The sequence below is a fragment of the Raphanus sativus genome, chromosome 8 (assembly GCF_000801105.2).
Source record: "Raphanus sativus cultivar WK10039 chromosome 8, ASM80110v3, whole genome shotgun sequence".
Taxonomy (NCBI): Eukaryota; Viridiplantae; Streptophyta; class Magnoliopsida; order Brassicales; family Brassicaceae; genus Raphanus; species Raphanus sativus.
The window spans coordinates 25,398,589-25,415,866 of NC_079518.1; the positions used below are offsets into that span (position 1 = coordinate 25,398,589).

Consider the following 17,278-nt stretch of genomic DNA (forward strand, 5'->3'; position numbering starts at 1 on the left):
CATATCTGATTAACTAAGGTCTTTGATTCCTCCTTGGTCGTCATATTACGCCATTTATCCTTGAAATTGCACAGGAGAAAGAGTAAACAACAAAAGCATAAATACAAATAAGTTAATAGTTTTTTTTCTTAAAACATATATAGTTTCAATGTGTATAGAAAATAAAGAATAATGTCTATTGTACCTTAAGGTCAATGTTACTGCGATAAGACAGTTGAGTCCTGAACTCGGGATCGTTGATAATATAAGACCACTTTCCGGGACCGTATTTGCATATTCCGGCGAGAAGCGCAGCTTCTTCTTCCGCCGACCACTTCCTCCTCTGTGCGTACATTACTGAGTCTTCAACTCGTGACGCTTCGGTCGTGTTTTCCTTGGTCTATATATGGGGTTACAGGTTACTCAACAACCACGGGAGAAAACCTAATTCCAGTATATATACAACATAGCGAAAGCCTAATCGTAATTAAGCTATTAATGGGCTGAGAGTATGGCCCTAATAGAAAGTCAACTTTCATCTCGACCGTACGATATTTCTACAATGAGATAAAAGCTTCCTCAAGTAGAAGTTTTGTCCAATTGTTAGTACCCTCTGCTTGTTCTCACTTGAGCATATTTTCATGGTGGGAAAAAATTAACTATATAACTTAGTTATGCTCTTTTTATTCTTTAGGACAAAGCAATGGTGGAAATGGAATGGCATGGAAGAGGGCTATCTCCGCCAAAATTGTAAAGGCGGAGGGAGGAGGGGTATGAAAATTTTGTGGTTATATAATTACCAAGAAGATCTGTGTCTGAATCTTGCAGGTAGGAGATGAAAAAGAGAGTTGTCCCTGGATTCAACTTTGGCGAGTTGTGACCATCGCATAGTAGATGGTAATTCTGTTTTGTAAAAAAATATCTTTTTTTTTACTGCCGTTTTGTTATGTGGAAAAAAAAACCAACAAAATCTTGAGCTAAAAATTGAAAAAAAAAAAAAGAAAACAAAATAGAGAAGAAGCCAACGAAAGAGAAAGAAAGGCAAGAATCTCTCTTTCCCGTAGGTGACGGTCGGTCCCCGAATCTCTCTCAGGCAGTCTCTCTCGATCCATCTTCTTTTGCAATTTTCCAGTTACTTTCTCATTCTTCCCTGAGAATTGAAAAAGGGTTTAATTCGTTGTTTTTCTACTCTCTTTTAGTATTTGAATTATCACAAATATAAATCTGGGAATGAATATGTTTCCTGTGATGTTCAGCTTGTTGCTTCTTTAGAAACAAATTGTATAGTAAAGGACTCAGCTTTGTCTTTTTTTTTTCTCTTACATCAAAAATGTCTCTTTGATGGATGTTCAGGTTTTCTTGGAGACAGGGAAAGTATTATTGTGTTTGATCGGCCACAATAATATATATATTCTTTTTTCACCATGAATGAGAGTAAGTAATGTTCGGTCAGTTTCTCAGTATGTTTTGATTGTTAACTGTTAGAAATAATCAATCAGTCCCTCGTTAAGTAGATATAGAAGAACAAAAGAAGGGCAAGTATGTTCTGATCCGTGAAGAGGAGGACAATGAGTTAGGAGGACTCTTCTATAAGCCTCTTCCTTTCTTTGGTTTTGGAATCGGATGGTTCTCGTAAGTGTCGTGTATTTCTTCTATTGTCTTGTCTTTTTGCCTAAAGCAGCAGCAGCAGATTCATTCGACCTGAGCATCCTCTTTTTTTTTACGTTAGGTTTCTTGTTGGCTTCTTCTTCCCATTTGCGTGGTACTTGGCCACATTTCTATATCTCACTAGCTATTACCGTAGAGATCCCAGGGAGAGATCTGGTCTTGCTGCCTCTGCCATTGCTGTCAGTCTCTCTCAAACACACACATCCTTTCTTGATCAGCCAGCTGTGATAAAGAGTATTGCTAACAAAACTGTGCGTTTTTTTTATTCACAGGCTTTGATATTCACTGTTGCACTGGTGATCACCGTGCTTGTTCTTGTTTTCTCGGCTCGCTAGAGAGTCCTCCCCTCGGTTGTATATTCTTTCTAAAGAAAACAACTTCAAGCCTGTTTCAACAAATGAAAGTTTTCTATTGTTGGTGATAGAAGAGAATGTTGTGAGGGTTTCAAAGAGAAGGTACTGCTTAGTCCTTCTATGATTTGTCTTTTTGTACATAAACACAGTCTTTATACATAAAACTACTGGAGGATATATATATCTATATAGAAATGTGTTTGAACCATCATCTTTTCATAAGAATGCACCTTGGAACAGTGGTGGTAACAAAGAAACCATTTTGTGCAAATCATAAAAAGAATCGAAGAAAAAACAATTCTACATTGTGAGTTTAACACTTTTGCAGTTTCTCCTATCTGTTTTTTTTTTCACTAATCAACATTAGTTAAGTGTCTCAGACATTGTTAGCATCTGTTATTGAGTTTCTTTGAGCTTGAGAAGTTGTCTTCTCTTGAGAACCAAGAAGACAACAACCAAGACCTGCAACATTGCTGCTATCCCTGCAAAGACTACTCCCACCGTCTCCCCTTTGTTTAATCCACCTCTCTTAGATTCCTCCGGAGATCCAAACCTCCTTGGCTCAGTACTCGGTGGAAGGGATTCTGACCTAGACTCCGGTGGCTGCGGTTGAGGAGTAGGTGACGGTGGCTGCGGTTGAGGAGTAGGTGACGACAGAGGCGCAATTGTCTCTGCTGCTACTGGAGGAGGTGGATAAATGTCTGTCACATTAACAAGTGGTGGAGGTGCGGTAGGCGTTGGTGGTGGTGGTGGGGGTGGAGGTGGTGGAGGAGGAGGTGGTGGAGGCGGCGGTGGAGGTGGTGGAGGTGGAGATTGTGTAAAGAGAGGCGGTTCTTGTGATCTGACGAGGAGGAAACAGAAAGATAGGGAGAGAATCAAAATGTGGAGGAGGCTCCAATGTCTCATCACAGAATCAAGAAAGCCATTATCACGAGAATGAATCAAAAACGTTTTCCTTCTCTTCTCTACCGCAAACCAAATGTGACATGAAGACAAGAAGGAACAACCTTTCTCTCTATTTCTGATCTGAAAGAGAGAAATGGAGGAAAGTGGGCTGGATTTCAAAAACAAGAATCAAACAAGTAAACCAATCGTGAAGTCTGTGACAAAATTTAATTCTGAGGAATCAAGGTGAGAGAAAATAACACCTAAGAGAACATTGAGAGAGAGAGAGAATGGGTTGACATTATTTCCCGGGAAGTTTGAGAGAGAGAGAATAACAGACTTACTTATTTGAGCTAATTATGGTTGGTAAAAAGTTCAGTAAAAATTTGTTCGTTAGAGCAACTTGTAACTAAAGAAAATGAGCATTCAGAGGTTCGGATCTGTTCTCATCCAGTCTGAATCCTCCAGTGGCACATTAGTTGTAAATTTAAATTTTATTGGTCTTTTCAGTTCCGAGATTCAATTCAAATATTTTTTACTTATGAAAATTTGGAGATTATTGGGTATAGTTTGGTTCTGATTTGGTTCGGTTCTTTATCCAAAAAATTTAGCCAAGAACAGAGTCAAGCCCCATAAAAAGTTTTCCGGTTAAAATTTGAAGAGATACCAAAGCCGGTAAAATAATGAACAACTCCGGTTAAATCTTAAACTAAAACAAAAGTTTGTGTATAAGGCTTCTTCTCCAAATGGGTCATAGATGAGTTCTGTTTGTTACCTGAGCTCACTGATGAGACTTGTGTTTGCTCAGTCTATTAGAATGGGATTAAGGATGAAAGGCCGCTGAAAAAGATTGAGCGAGGGAGGGCGGCAGTGACTTCGTAAATATTCGAAATACAACACTACCAAGCTACTTTTAAGTTTAGGCTATTAGTTCATCTTCTTGAATGACTGATTCCACAAAAACCAAAAAAAGAAAATATTTTAATTTTGGGAAACTAACTTTTGTCTACGTCTCTTGTTAATACAACATCTTTTATTACACGTCGACTTAGACGACAAGTTTGTCTTTTTTTTTTGCCAAATGGAAATTGTATCACATAATGGCAAGCGCATCTCTGGATTTTCTCAACAACGACTTAGCTTCTTCACTCTTCTCTAGTTCAATCAAAGAGTTAATCTCATCTTTGAAATCTACTTCCACAGGATGCAATGATGATACCTTGCTATACACTTCGACGAGCTCAAACATGCATTGCGAAGCAGCCACATGAACCTGAGGATTTTTAATTAGAAAGACAAGTATTATTATACTACAATCATTTTGGTTTTCTCAAGTGACATTTCCATAATATTCAGGTCATGCATATGATAATATGAAGATCAATCAACATAATTTCTATATGCAAACCACTGGTTACAATATATATTCTTTCCGTTCTGTATATCAAAAAGGACTAAACCAGCCTTTCTAGAACAAAACCTCATAACGCGCATGCACTAATCATATGTTTTTAGAAGTCTAAATACAGATAAACTAGAACTACTTGATCAGATTTTTCATCAAGTTACCCCCACTAAAACCTGATAAGGACATCAACTACCAAAATCATGATTTTTTCCGTTTCCATTTGGTGTAATTTGTTGGAGAAAATTCAAAATATTAAGTCGGAGAAGAACAATACCTGCGCTATCTTCACTGTGTTTATGCATTCGAGTAGTTTAGGAACCAGCGAGTGAAATAACTGGAAAAAAAAGCAAGCAGAATACTTAGAAAGAAGTCAAAAGTACACACGTATGGTAGATGTGATTGGTTACCTCATGAGCGACTTTTGTCGCATCACTAGGTAAAGGGCCATCCATAGAGTCATTCCATAGACTATGAAACCTTGAGCAAAGCTTTCCAACACATGTAATCCCAGACATTTTTACTGCCAAAAGAAAGTCAGATTGGTAAAGCAAGGTAATAAAACGTTTTATGGAAAATAAAGTGAGAGAAGAAAACCAGTACCATTCCATAGAAAACCAGGTGATAAGGAAATTACAAGAACATGAATCAAATCAGCTTTCCGGCTGATAATGTCATCTATGGTTGCTACTTGGATGCATGACTTGACGCACTCCATAATCTTTTCAAGTGGGACATGTCCGTCTTCTCCATTTTCTGACTCTGAGTACAAAAGGGTGGACAGAACTATTCAGATTACCAAAACAAGTTTCTGATCGCATAGTGCCTATTTCTAATATGAGCTACTCATCGAGGCAATGGACGTATCATTCCTCGTCAAATTTATGTTTATGGTTAAACTATAATCTTCAGGAGGCAAAACACTGAGACGTTAAACTGGCTATTTCTACCACAAATTTCCTAATCTTAACGTATTTTTACTCTTAAAACATAATATCCAATGTGACCAGGCAAATGATGTAACAGTGCTATTAATCAAAGTATAGGAGCAATGGAATTGTCCATTGGTTATGTAACAACCTGTTTTGACAGCATCACTAGCAGACTGAACTTGAGAATTCGTTTTGACGGAGGCAGTATTACACATCTCATATAACATTGGGAAAACGGCACTGAAAAACTCTGGATCGCCAAAAGCTATTATGACCTGATAACATAAAATCAAATTATTCCAAAGGACACATTAAGCGAATAGCGCTGTGTAAGAACTGCATTATCAGTAGGTTATTATATAATGAACTATCTCTTCATTTTTGCATAATAAGCCGCAACTCTTTACTTACCTTCTCCAGGCAGGTAAAGGCTGACTCGCGATATTTCTTGACTTTCTTTTTGCATGCAGAACAAATAAGATTCAAGATGACAGTAGGAGTTTTCGGATCTTCCTTAGTTATTGCCTCGTGGCAAGCGACTGAAAGACCGCCCAGGGCATCCAAAAGAGCATCCTTTCCCTGTGAATACAGGTATTAATTTTAAAAACTAGTGCAGAAAATGTGCCTCCTTAAGGACAAGAGAAACGAAATTTTAATCCACTCCAACTTAATCCTTCTGTTATAAATTTCATCTCATTAAACGTTTTTATAAACCACCACGGAAAAGAAAAAGAAAAGTAAATATTAGAATGAAAGAACTTTCTCTACCTCCCATAAGCGTCCAGGGAGCTCATTGATAAGACATTGCAGTAATTTGTTGTGTTGCGACGATAATGAATCACCCAAGACTTCAGTTAGCTTAGAAATTGCCTTACCAGCCTGAAACCAAGTTTAAATCTTCTATGAGTACAACAGAGACAGCGGAAACATCAATTAGTGCAAAAAAGAGAGAAAATTGGCACGAGAAAAGATCATAAATTGCCTTCTTTTTGCTTGCCCACGAGGATGATGTAATGCTCTCGCAAATATGATTCACAATTTCTGGCAGAAACAACTGTAACGTGACCCTTTCACCACTTGTGATGTCTTCCCACACCTCCTCAAAGAGGCTTGAAATCTGTTTGTCATCCTCAAATCTGCAATTTATAATAACTATAAGCTTCTTTAATATTGTGAAAGTAACTTTTAATCTGTAGTGAAGTATCTGCGTCTAGAAAACTCTGCCAAATCTTTGTAAGAGAGAGAAGATAGTATCTGGCCCAAATTTCAAAATATTGTGTGGATATTACTATGCGATGGTATTGAATACAGGAATTCCGATTTGCAGCTATAGTTCCTTTATAGTAATTCAAAATTAATGTCAGTTATTATCAGGTTAGAAGATCGCTGAACAATTTCTCACATGCATCAGACTCAGTACTATGCAGTACCTATGGCTTACCTAAAAATAAATATAGAATATGCAGTTCCTGTAGTTTACCTGGAGAGAAATATGACTGGAACAATAGCCGACTGGTGACCGCTCATAATATCAGAAGCTGTAGATGAGAAGCTTTTAAAAAGACTCGCACATGCAATCTGGGAGCTTCTATCACCAGAGTGCAGAGCTGCAGTTTCTTCGATTAAGCTTTGAGCTTGAGAGGGGCTAGAATATTTCAATACAATGCCACAAGCACTCGAAAAGGCACGTTTTGCAGCAGAACTTTTCTCCTCCTTGGCAACAGGAAACAAAAGTCTTAGCAGCATCCCAGTGAATGGCTTTATCTCGGTACCTACTTTCTGCACTAGTAATGAGATAAAGCTGGCAACACCAACCCTGTGGAAGAAAACAAAATTCCAAGATATCAATATCTACAATTAAATACATGAAATCTAATAGAAGAGATAAAAATACTCGCACTACACTAAAGCAGTTAACCGAGACCATTAGGATGGTCAAGAAGGTATGGAACTACGTCAGTACATCACTTATATAAACTAATTGAATGGTTAAAGTTCCTAAGTTCTCTCTCGGGAACTCTTCACAAGTCCCAAGTAAAGGTTGTAGAAGAATAAGGTCTTTACTGATAGAAGGTTTTGAGTAATTGACCTCGTATTGAGACCAACACCACCTCGAACAAGTTGAGTGAGACGAGGGATCAACTGCTCAAGTGATTCAGTATCCACTATATTAATACACAGATCAAGAGTTTCCCACATTGGAGAGCCTTTCGAGATTGAAATTCGTAAATTTTCAAGTTTCTCGGTTTCTATGCCAATATTAGCAGCATGCAACTGAAACACGAAAAGTTTAAGCTTTAATATAATGTCAGGGGAAGACAAAATTCAAACTGGCGTTGCCGACATTAAATGATACCTCAACATAGTTTAGTCCTTGGTCCTCAAGACTAGACAAACTTTCCAACATACAACAAACTAAGTCGGATAGATGTGGACGGAGGGCAACTCCAGCACCCTGCAAGCGGAACAAACAGCACAAATCATTTGTGAAGTACAGGACAAGCAATGATATGCAAGTTAGATTTTGATTATTTTTTTCGTGTTTGAAGTCAAACTAAAAGAACACACTATTAATTTGTCTCCTCCCAACCAAAGGCAGTATAATCAAACATACTACTATAAATGTCACAATAGTAGCTTTGAGATAAATGCATGATAAGGATAATATAGAGAAAATGTAACAGAACGAATGGTCATATATGAGTACAACTCTAGATCATTAAAGTTAGGGCTAACCTTTGCAAGCTTCATAACAACTGCAATTGAAGCCTTACGTACACTGCTGACTTTACTCATTATTCCTTCTGAAAGCAAAAACGGGAGAACAATATCCATTGCTTGTTTTGCATCTGATATTTCGGTGAGCGTGATATCACAAATCCTTATTGATAAGGATGTCACGCTACGACATAACTTATCACCAGCATTTCTCACAGTCTCTTTGATGTCATCCATAGCACGGAAGGCAGCTATCCATAGGCTTTTCAAATGCTCCCTAACCTTTAATAACATAAGTGTGAAAACGAAAACCACTAAGATCATTTAATGGAACAACAATATTAACGTACAAAACAAGAAACAACCACGAAGCTGGGTGTATATGTATCATATACTCTAAAGCAATATTGTATATACAACCAGAACCAGTGCTTAATATATGGAGATTAACTTTATTCATCACAAGAATTTATCAATGCAGTATGCAGACGTGAAGCAACGATAAGCTTAATTTTAATTGTCTATTACAAAAAGAGGATCTCACCTGGTCAAATTTCCGACCTTGAATAATATCAGCAAGGGCAAGACAGGATGCCTCACGGGAGCGCCATAGCCGTGAACCACATTGTACTAGCAGATCATCAAAGATGTGATTCAAATGTTCATCAACAGCTTTCTTAGGGTCTTGTATCAGTGCTTTCCAGATGTGTGCCATAGCATCCTGCCAAGATTACATGAAAATTAGCAGTTATAAAAGAAACAAACAAACACACCCTTTTGGCCACCTTTTACGGCCAGATGACACCATGCACTAGTAAGTGCTCTCACTTATACAGCTATATACTTTAAGTGGTCAACCAACTTCCATTTCTTTTCGTATATATAAAAAAAACCTTAATTCAACATATCAAAAAGAATGTCTACAGGACCTTGCGGCTTGTAAAATAGAAAAAGCTAAAATATTTCTCGTGTAAAATTGAACAAGCAACTAATTAAAATAGCAACGAAAATATGATTCAGAATGCTACATGGTGCCACTCCGTTCAATCTAAACAAGCCAATTTCTAGTCGTTAGACCAATTATGAATATAAAATTTGGGTAAATGAAATATTATCAGTATGCAAAATAAATTAACAGCACAGCCTGAACAATAATATTATGAGCATTTCAGGATGAATAGGGCCCCTAATTGAATAACGACCGCTAATAACAGGTCATATTCTGGAAACGTAGTAATCTAACCTGCACATTTTTGTCAGGATCATATTGGTACCGGATCAACCTCGGAATCAACAATCGCAAATGTGGTCGAAGAGCATCTCCTGCTTGTTTGGCTATCTTGGAGAACCCAAACGCAGCTCCTCTCTTCGAATTAAGAGATGCTTGGTGATTGGCTAAGTCCATAAATTTGTAAATCAAATCTGGTTGCCCCATTTCATTAGCAAGATTACAAAGCTCCTTGTACGTGCTAATCTTTCCACCACTGGGACTCTCACCGATAGTGCCCTCTTGAAACACTTCAGTCTCTTCGTCAAGCTGGATAAAAAAATACTTGAGGACCAAATACAAAACCTGGAGTACCATAGGAAGGGCCTCGATGAATAGATTATACCTTTATAGCTCGTTTTCTTTTGCTTGTGCCAGTTAGGGTATTAACCAGAGCATCTACCAGACTTTGCTTCATTGATGCGTCACCAAGTTCATAGACAATGCTCATGCCCTGGGATGCCAGCTCCTGTGTAAGTTCATTCTGGTCACCTAACAAGTGTGAGAAAGCCTCCTGCAAAAAAATATTTATGTTAAACATCAGTTTGTACAAGTTTCTACCCAGAGTAGTGTTCGCAGCACTTAATTGGCAGCAAAAGCATAAATAAAGAAAAAGATGATACCGGGTTTCATGTTAGAATAGCAATGGGCATAACGATTCTAGTATACAAATGGGTAATGCATCTAAATAAATTGGAATGACAAGCTCTTCACTTTCTTTTTAGTTGTGATGGGACAGGGAAGTTAACAAATGCTCATGAGTGCAATAAAAGATAAAGGTTACAACTACAAAAAGAAGATTAACCTGAATTTTAGGAAGCATTAGTTGGATTGATGGATGTTGGCCACAGTACATGATCAAAGACAGCATCCATACGGTTCCAGCACATCGTTCATCCTTCCTACTACTATACAGAAGAGTATCAAAGAGTTTTCTAGAGATTGTTTCTCTGGTCGTGACATGACTATCTTCATCACCAGTTTTGGCATCAGAGATTTTTTTTGACACAGTTTTAACTTCTCGCATCAGAAAATTTGAGTCCGTCGAAAGAGATGTATAATTCGTTTTCAGAATCATATCAGCCGTAACTGGTACACCACCCCAGAGGAAAGATAAGGCCTCACCCGCGGCAAACAAAATTTCTTCAGCCTGGCCAACAAAAGGAATTGACAAGATATAGAGGTTTATTCAGTTCTCTCCCAGATAAAATAAAAAGGACAACGGGTAGTGGCTAACAAACCCACCTTAGAGCGTGAAAGGCTAAATAAAAGATCAAGTGCTATCTTCAAGTGCGAAGATGACATTTCATGTGAGCAGATATGTCCAAGAGAAAGGGCAATTTTCTGAACTGATTTTATATCATCACCAGAGAGTAGCTTGCTCAGTTTTTCTTGCAGAACTTCCAGCACTTGAGTCCCTAATAGCGCAAGTCAATCAACTGAAAACTCGGACATAAGATACAGACAACCACTTGGTATAAACTGACCTGGACTAGAATCATTAACAAGAAGAGGTAATGGGCCAGTAATTCCAATATGACCCAGAGCTTCCATAGCAACAGAAGCCAATGGTGCAGTCTCCAATTTAACAACATCCACCAAGCATTTAACCGCATTTTGAACTACCGCTTTAGAAACCTGTTATTAAAACATTGAAAGTATGTAGCCATTTCAAAAACAGATGTTAAGACAATAAGCTGGTAAACGTGATTTATCACTAACGCAAATTAGCCCGTGATTGGTGTATAATAATTGTAGTGTACAGTATCAAAACTACCATATCGGGCATACATTTCCTAAAAGAGAAAACAAAGATGAACCAAGAGATCTAAAGGGACAGATTCTGTATCTGAAGCAAAAAATTTGAAGAGTTGACATGAGGAGAACAACTGAGAAAGAAAAGGAACAGCATCTTCTTAACTATTTTAGTAATTCAATGGTAACAATTGCCAGAGGGACTAGTATATTCATTAGAACTACCAAGCCGTGTCAATGTATTCTTACTTCATTTTTCCGAATAGCAAATAAGTTTTTTTGCCAATGGCTTATTACTACATGAAGTAAACCACCTCGTAAATGGAAAGGATTCCTAAACAAGAGAGTTCGATGTTAGGTTAAATATGTGACTTAGCATGTCCAAAAAACTAAATAGTCAAGGATGGGCAGGACCAGTATCTGGATGTAATACCACAGGCTAATTAAGATGCAACACAAGAAAGACATATAGGATTCAGATTCACAGTACCAAGGATATCACCATACTTTTGCCACAACAATCATATATATAAGAAAATCAAAATCACTTACAGCGGGTATTCTATATAAGCAGTGTGCTGAAACATATCCTACAGCGCATAATCCCCCATGGTGTTCCTCGAACCTAAGAAATCAAAGGGTTAGCTTTAAAATGATTAAGTGTCTACTTTTTGCAGACACAAGCTTTGTTGCAACATAGATTCTAAAAGAAGTGCACAACACCTTAACTTCTGCGGCGGTTGGGAAACAGAACCTATCAATTCAGTAAGCAAAGAACATGATTCGGTATCAGAAAGAGCACACGATGCCATTCCGAGTAAACGTGATGCAGATTCACGAGTACTCAAGTCTGTATGACTAAGCAAACGCCTTAGCCATACAACTTTTCGAGAACAGTAAACTTCAACCATCTTCATGCGAAGAAAAAAAAGGAAAATGGACAGTTAGTTTTGAACAGATTTGAACTGCCAAAAGAGGAAAATGAAAGAAGAAAGAAATAATCAGAAAGCAGACCTCCGGAAGGTAGGAGCCAACTGAAACCAATGCCTTGGAAGCACAAGCATGTAATTCAGCAGAGCCTTCGAATGCAAGGGAATGTTCTAATAACAAACACATTCTTTGGGCTGAATACAAAAAATCAGTCCCAACTGCCTGGGTATTGTTCTCCTCCATCTCTAACTCAAAACACTTCACCAAAAACTTAATCATGACCACATATACTTGCGACGGAAAGAGAAGTTTCTGGCCCCTCATTTCTGATGAATCTAACAGTTTGGGCTGTTGCTTGAGAATGTACTCTAGCATCTCAACGAACTTTGGGTATTTATGGTCATGATTAGAGATTATACTGCGATCTTCTTTCAGAAAGAGTCCTTCAAGTGCTAGTTCCCTGAACGTAGAAAAATGGAATAATACACATCAGTTCATTCCCTGAACCAGAACGAAATAAACATTGTAGATTATGTCACGATGGATCCAGGGAAGAGGATTTGTTTAACCATGAAAATCATTTTGTCTTACTACAGATAATCTGGTAGTCCGCTAAATGCCTAATCTTAAGGTATCAGAAATTTACTACAGCACTTGAAGGAGAAGAGTAGACTAGAAGATGGTATACCCTCCAGTAGAAAAGGTTTAAACATGTGCTAACTTTATTTCAGATTTGATTTGTTATAAAATATGTGTACCCGTAAGAAGAATCTAAGGTTAACAAAAACAGAAATGGAGAGCATTCTCCAGGCGGAAACATTCATAAATTCATTTGCCGCAATTCAACATGCCTCAGTCACAACAATACGCAATGAGATAAGATAAACTCCAGTACCTTACATCTAGCTTCGTATCTGCTGCGCTGAGCATGCAAATATACAGACTTGGACAATGTTGTGAATTGTACAAAGAAGTTGCCCATCGCAAAGCACAAAACCGTGCTTCATTTTGTTCCTGTGCAATTTAAGCCACAAAGATAACAGATTTTATATAATCGAGAAAACTTGGAGACAAGACCGAACTCAGTGACGCAATGAGCGAAAACAAAACAAATTATATCTGAAAAGCATACATACCGCCAAAGAATTTTCTAACAGAAGCATCTCCAAATCCCTGAGGATATTCTCTGGGGAGTCCTAAAGAGATGAATACCAAAACTGAATGGTTAGTCTCCAAAAGAATACAAAACATAGATTAATATCAAAGCATAACCTTTTGAATCCCGACGACCAAACAGATAAGGAGAAGATTAAATGTCTGACATAACTTTAAATTAGCAAACCTTGTATGCAGCAGCAAGAGATATGATTGCCTCCTGGATAGTTGAACGAAGAGACTGGGTTTCTGACTTCAATGCGTTAAAAAGACGAACAGCCATTTCAGTCTTTTCCCTGAAAGTTAAGTTCACAACAAACAAAATGTCAGTTAAATGACAGCAAAACAAGTGTAGGGCAATAGAAGAAGTCATTACCTAAAAAGCTGAGGCAAACGTTGTGCAATCAACCCAATAGCTTGAAAAGAAAATATTTTGGTCTCCCTTGATAAAGCATCTGAAGGAAAGCATTAACATGTTTCTTTAAATCCACTTTTGAACACCTATATAAGGAACTAAGGACTTTTTTTCTAAAAAGCTGACCTGCTTCTGAGCCTGTGAAACCGTCGAGCATTTTTAGAATAGCATTCAATATCACAGGGCCCATAAGTTTCAGTTGATCTATTTTTCCCTGCATTTTAATAAACAAGTTCAATGACAAAAGTATAGCAAACTCAGAAAGAAAGACTCGAAACCCCAAGATGAAAAAGAGAAGGGAACCGGAACATTGTCGGAGATTAGTATGGTTATTCATAATTGAGTTATTTCTTCAGAAAAAGAATGAATATGTATTTAATACTCTCTGGTATTGCACAAAACAAACATAAAGTAAGCTGAAGCATAGAAAAGAATGACTTTACATGCTTAAATACCCACACGGTGAACTCCATTCCCATTTGCTTTAGCCTTAAGGTCGTTCCACTTCCTGTCCCATGAAAGCAAGGTAGATAGCAAAAGTACTTAATAATCAACATGAAAAAACATAAAGCACCAATTCATAGAGAACATGTAACTCTTTTAACTGAGCCAAAAGACTAAGGAATTCTGATCAATAATAACTGAATCTTCTTCAACATAAAAATAGCGTCAGGAACAAACTAAATTATTCTAAAAATAGTCAAAACGCATATCATTTACTTTCGTAGTGGCTGCAGTGCAACCTGTTTCGTTCTAATTCGACTAGCTCTATAACACTATTTATGAACAAACAATATATACTTGATATCTAACTAAACAGATATACATACAGACCATGGTCACAGAAAATTTTAACCACTAGACGGTCCAGTTATAAAAGTATGACATATATAAACAACATACCATACATACAACCAAATATGCACTGCAATGTGGCAGGGAAACTATTTGCGGCTGCAATAGAACGACAGAAACCAGACATGAGCTTCATTTTCAAGGCTATGTTTCCTGGAGCTACACTATGTTCTGGAGCAGCATGTTCAGTGGCAGTAGTGCCTGCATACATATCAAATTGATGACTGTCAACTTAACATGGACACCAAAAAAAATACCCAAACACGGGAAGAAAACCCTCAACACTCCAGATCTCCCAAAATTTATACGAATTTGCATTACATCAGACATGATAAATTTTGCAATAGAGTCTGTATACTCAAGGATGAGCCCTAGGCATGTCATCCACGAGTAGCAGACAAAATTTTAGCCATTTCACCTTGCAGTAGACATAGACCTGACTAGGAGTGTATTAAATAAATCTCATTTTTATGCTTTCTTTAAGCAAGTGTGATTTCAGTGTCCAAAAAAAAAAAAACTAATTAAGAAATTGGATAAAAGGACCACGTACCATTGAATAGTAAGAACAGTCTTTTTATCAACTTGGGATCATCCAAATTTGTTGAAGAAGCTTTCCTTTTAAGAAGCTCCTCCCCTCTCTTAGCTACGGGTTCTTGACTTGAATGATTTTCACCAGAAAATTCACACAAACTCTCAGTTTCATGAAGAGTATAAATGAAGTGCAAAAAGGGCAGTGATAAAATAGCATTTCGTGTCATATAACAGAAACAAAGCATGTAATGCGGTAAAAACAGAAAGCATACCTATCCACTGATGCAGCAATGTACAACGGATATACGGATTCACCAGGCAAATCCATGGTTCCAATGACATTCAAGATCCCCAACTGCGTAAGAGAATGGTTGATTTACTTATAAGAAAATCCTTAGTGACCAATGTATAGCTTGGTAGCAACAGAAAGAGATAAGTTTAAGGTTACTTAACAGACCTTTCTTTTCGTAAGCATGTCCCCTTTCAATTCTTTCTTTCCCGTTATACGATTAACTTGAAAAACTGAAAGCCCTGGAGGAGATCCTCCTCTGAATTAGAAGGTCGAGCAACTCTTATTAGATTGCAGATATAACAAAAGATGGTCGGAGAAACACTGGAAATGGATTTCATACCCTTGAGGAGGTGGTTGATACAAAAGCATATGAAGGCAAAAATCCAGAAATATTTCTTTATCCTGAGATGCAATCAGAGTACTATACTTTACAGAGACATCATCACTGATCTTGCTTGCATGACACTCTCCAATAACCTGAAACCAAACCTAGAGCTTGAGGATACTGAAAGACCAATAAATTTTGTGTTGTGCAAAAAGACTTTTTAAAACTATCATCTATCCAGGTAAATACACCACCAATTAGGCTGCCAATAGTCTTCTCCTGCGTTTCAAAATTTATAACATTCCCCACATGAAACCTTAAGTAGTATCACTATATGCAGCAGTAACCACCATAAATGATAGAAAGCCATCAAATAGACAAACAAAATGTAAAAGGAACTGCTACTGTAATCATTAATAAACAAGACAAAATAAAGCAAAAGAAAATTGTCTTTGCCATCTAAGTAATGCATAACAATTTCAACAACTAGAAACAAAAAAAAATATATATATTAAATTTTCAGTAAGGAAAGAGGATTGAGAGACACACCTTAATGGCAATTCTCAAAATAATCTCTTGATGCTGCTGAGGAAACTTTGAAACATTCTCTAGTGTCTTAGGTGCAATATCCTCCCTTTCCTATAAAACCAAGCCTCTAATTTAGTAAGCAAATATCAACCAAGCAAATCTAAATTCCAAAACAGGTGATGATCGAATGAATTTGAACCTTAGCAGGAGCACGTTCAAAAGCCATCTCAACATAGACGATCGCAAAGTTCCTAACCATAGGAGAAGCAGCAGGGTCGGTGTAGAGCTTCCACAACTCCAGCAAAGGCAAACCAATCTCGTGATGGTGCTTCACTCTCTTGTTAACATGACTCAGTATCTCAAGAACCTGCCAGAATTAGGGTTTCACGATTAATCTTAATATTCGATTTTGAAATCATGAAATTACTAAATTGAGTTTAAGATTTTGGATTTTGCCTTGTTGCGAACGGCGGGAGACTGGGAGGAGAGAGAGGAGATGGTGAGGGGAAGGAGCTTGGAGACTAGGGCTTCGAGCTTGGAGTCGTCGCAGAGAGCGAGCCTAGTAAGCATCCGATCGAGCATTTCCTCCAGCTCGCCGTCCGATTTGGACGCCAGTGACGAAGACGATGATGAACCCTCCATTATCGATTCTCCAGAGATTCTTTTAGGGTTTTTTTCAGTATCTTTGATTCGATTTCTCAATTTCTTTGCTTCTTCTCTGGGTTTCGCTTCTTCTTTGCTTGTTTCCTCAGTCTTCCCTGTCTTGTCGGACAAGAGAGGAAGAGTGTTGTGCAAAACGACGTCGCATAGTGTTAGTGGGCTGAAGTAAAGAAGGGCCCAAACTCTTAAGTCTTAACCGAAGAAATCTACTTATCGGACATTTTCAATAGAGATCGGTTATCTTAGGAATGTTTTTAACCTATTCAAGAACCCAACAAAAAAGGGTTCGATATGGATACGCTTTTCAATTTGGTTCGTCGAGTGATGAAACTACCCAAAAAGTTGGGTTCAGTTTGGTTCATACATAATTTGATTTTGCTTCGGCAAAGCAACCAGAACTGATTTAATACTATACTCTTTAAGTCTTAACTATCTCAATGTCGAGTTCATTGCACTATTCTGTTTAACTAAATCAGTGTCACACTCAAAAAGTACACGATAACTTGAACGTGTCACACTCAAAAGTACACGATTCCTAGGCCTGGGCAAATTATCCGGATCCGAAGATCCGAACCGGTAATTACCCGAAAAACCGGGTCTCGGATCGGGTTCGGTTCTAGAAAAA

At 37.7% G+C, this 17,278-nt stretch overlaps 3 protein-coding genes across 6 annotated transcripts; 1 reads left to right on the forward strand and 2 right to left on the reverse strand.

The window, feature by feature from the left end:
* Positions 1 to 595: 595 nt before the first annotated feature.
* On the forward strand, positions 596 to 2,183 carry LOC108831812 (60S ribosomal protein L18a-like protein). 3 transcript variants are annotated; one of them, XM_018605323.2, is made up of 5 exons: positions 596 to 876; positions 1,333 to 1,413; positions 1,494 to 1,611; positions 1,709 to 1,826; positions 1,920 to 2,183. In XM_018605323.2, exons 2-5 carry the CDS (start codon positions 1,404 to 1,406, stop codon positions 1,980 to 1,982), a joined length of 309 nt encoding a protein of 102 aa, XP_018460825.1. In that variant the 5' UTR covers positions 596 to 876; positions 1,333 to 1,403; the 3' UTR covers positions 1,983 to 2,183. The 3 variants fall into 3 exon arrangements, with proteins under 3 accessions (XP_018460825.1, XP_056847930.1, XP_018460826.1); XM_056991950.1 differs by lacking the exon at positions 596 to 876 and adding an exon at positions 904 to 1,072; XM_018605324.2 differs by lacking the exon at positions 596 to 876 and adding an exon at positions 981 to 1,110.
* A 213-nt stretch (positions 2,184 to 2,396) lies between these two features.
* Positions 2,397 to 2,906, reverse strand: LOC108822595 (leucine-rich repeat extensin-like protein 3). Its single transcript, XM_018595711.2, has one exon. It carries the CDS (start codon positions 2,904 to 2,906, stop codon positions 2,397 to 2,399), a length of 510 nt encoding a protein of 169 aa, XP_018451213.2.
* Positions 2,907 to 3,846: 940 nt separating this feature from the next.
* On the reverse strand, positions 3,847 to 16,744 carry LOC108831813 (uncharacterized). Of its 2 annotated transcripts, XM_056992163.1 has the most exons (35): positions 16,450 to 16,744; positions 16,193 to 16,360; positions 16,015 to 16,104; positions 15,481 to 15,617; positions 15,306 to 15,396; positions 15,121 to 15,203; positions 14,868 to 14,974; positions 14,366 to 14,518; positions 13,906 to 13,970; positions 13,589 to 13,676; positions 13,424 to 13,502; positions 13,235 to 13,343; positions 13,029 to 13,088; positions 12,788 to 12,906; positions 11,977 to 12,352; positions 11,686 to 11,873; positions 11,515 to 11,587; positions 10,695 to 10,845; positions 10,453 to 10,625; positions 10,013 to 10,357; positions 9,554 to 9,721; positions 9,184 to 9,477; positions 8,485 to 8,661; positions 7,959 to 8,222; positions 7,579 to 7,677; positions 7,312 to 7,496; positions 6,703 to 7,038; positions 6,205 to 6,358; positions 5,991 to 6,101; positions 5,634 to 5,801; positions 5,371 to 5,497; positions 4,894 to 5,052; positions 4,701 to 4,813; positions 4,568 to 4,627; positions 3,847 to 4,158 (listed from the first exon to the last, which is right to left on the reverse strand). In XM_056992163.1, exons 1-35 carry the CDS (start codon positions 16,633 to 16,635, stop codon positions 3,979 to 3,981), a joined length of 5,436 nt encoding a protein of 1,811 aa, XP_056848143.1. In that variant the 5' UTR covers positions 16,636 to 16,744; the 3' UTR covers positions 3,847 to 3,978. The 2 variants fall into 2 exon arrangements, with proteins under 2 accessions (XP_056848143.1, XP_056848144.1); XM_056992164.1 differs by lacking the exons at positions 16,015 to 16,104; positions 16,193 to 16,360; positions 16,450 to 16,744 and having other exon boundaries at positions 14,868 to 14,969; positions 15,481 to 15,531.
* Positions 16,745 to 17,278: the final 534 nt, after the last annotated feature.

Excerpts from the sequence above, each read along its gene's own strand:
- LOC108831812 (XM_018605323.2), top strand. Across the intron at positions 1,612-1,708 it reads TTTGGAATCGGATGGTTCTC|GTTTCTTGTTGGCTTCTTCT; the intron begins GTAAGTGTCGTG and ends TTTTTACGTTAG. Across the intron at positions 1,827-1,919 it reads TTGCTGCCTCTGCCATTGCT|GCTTTGATATTCACTGTTGC; the intron begins GTCAGTCTCTCT and ends TTTTATTCACAG.
- LOC108822595 (XM_018595711.2), bottom strand. The coding sequence starts at position 2,906 with ATGAGACATTGGAGCCTCCTCCACATTTTGATTCTCTCCCTATCTTTC.
- LOC108831813 (XM_056992163.1), bottom strand. The coding sequence starts at position 16,635 with ATGGAGGGTTCATCATCGTCTTCGTCACTGGCGTCCAAATCGGACGGC. Across the intron at positions 15,618-16,014 it reads TTTTGAGAATTGCCATTAAG|GTTATTGGAGAGTGTCATGC; the intron begins GTGTGTCTCTCA and ends GTTTGGTTTCAG. Across the intron at positions 13,971-14,365 it reads CATATTTGGTTGTATGTATG|GAAGTGGAACGACCTTAAGG; the intron begins GTATGTTGTTTA and ends TTCATGGGACAG.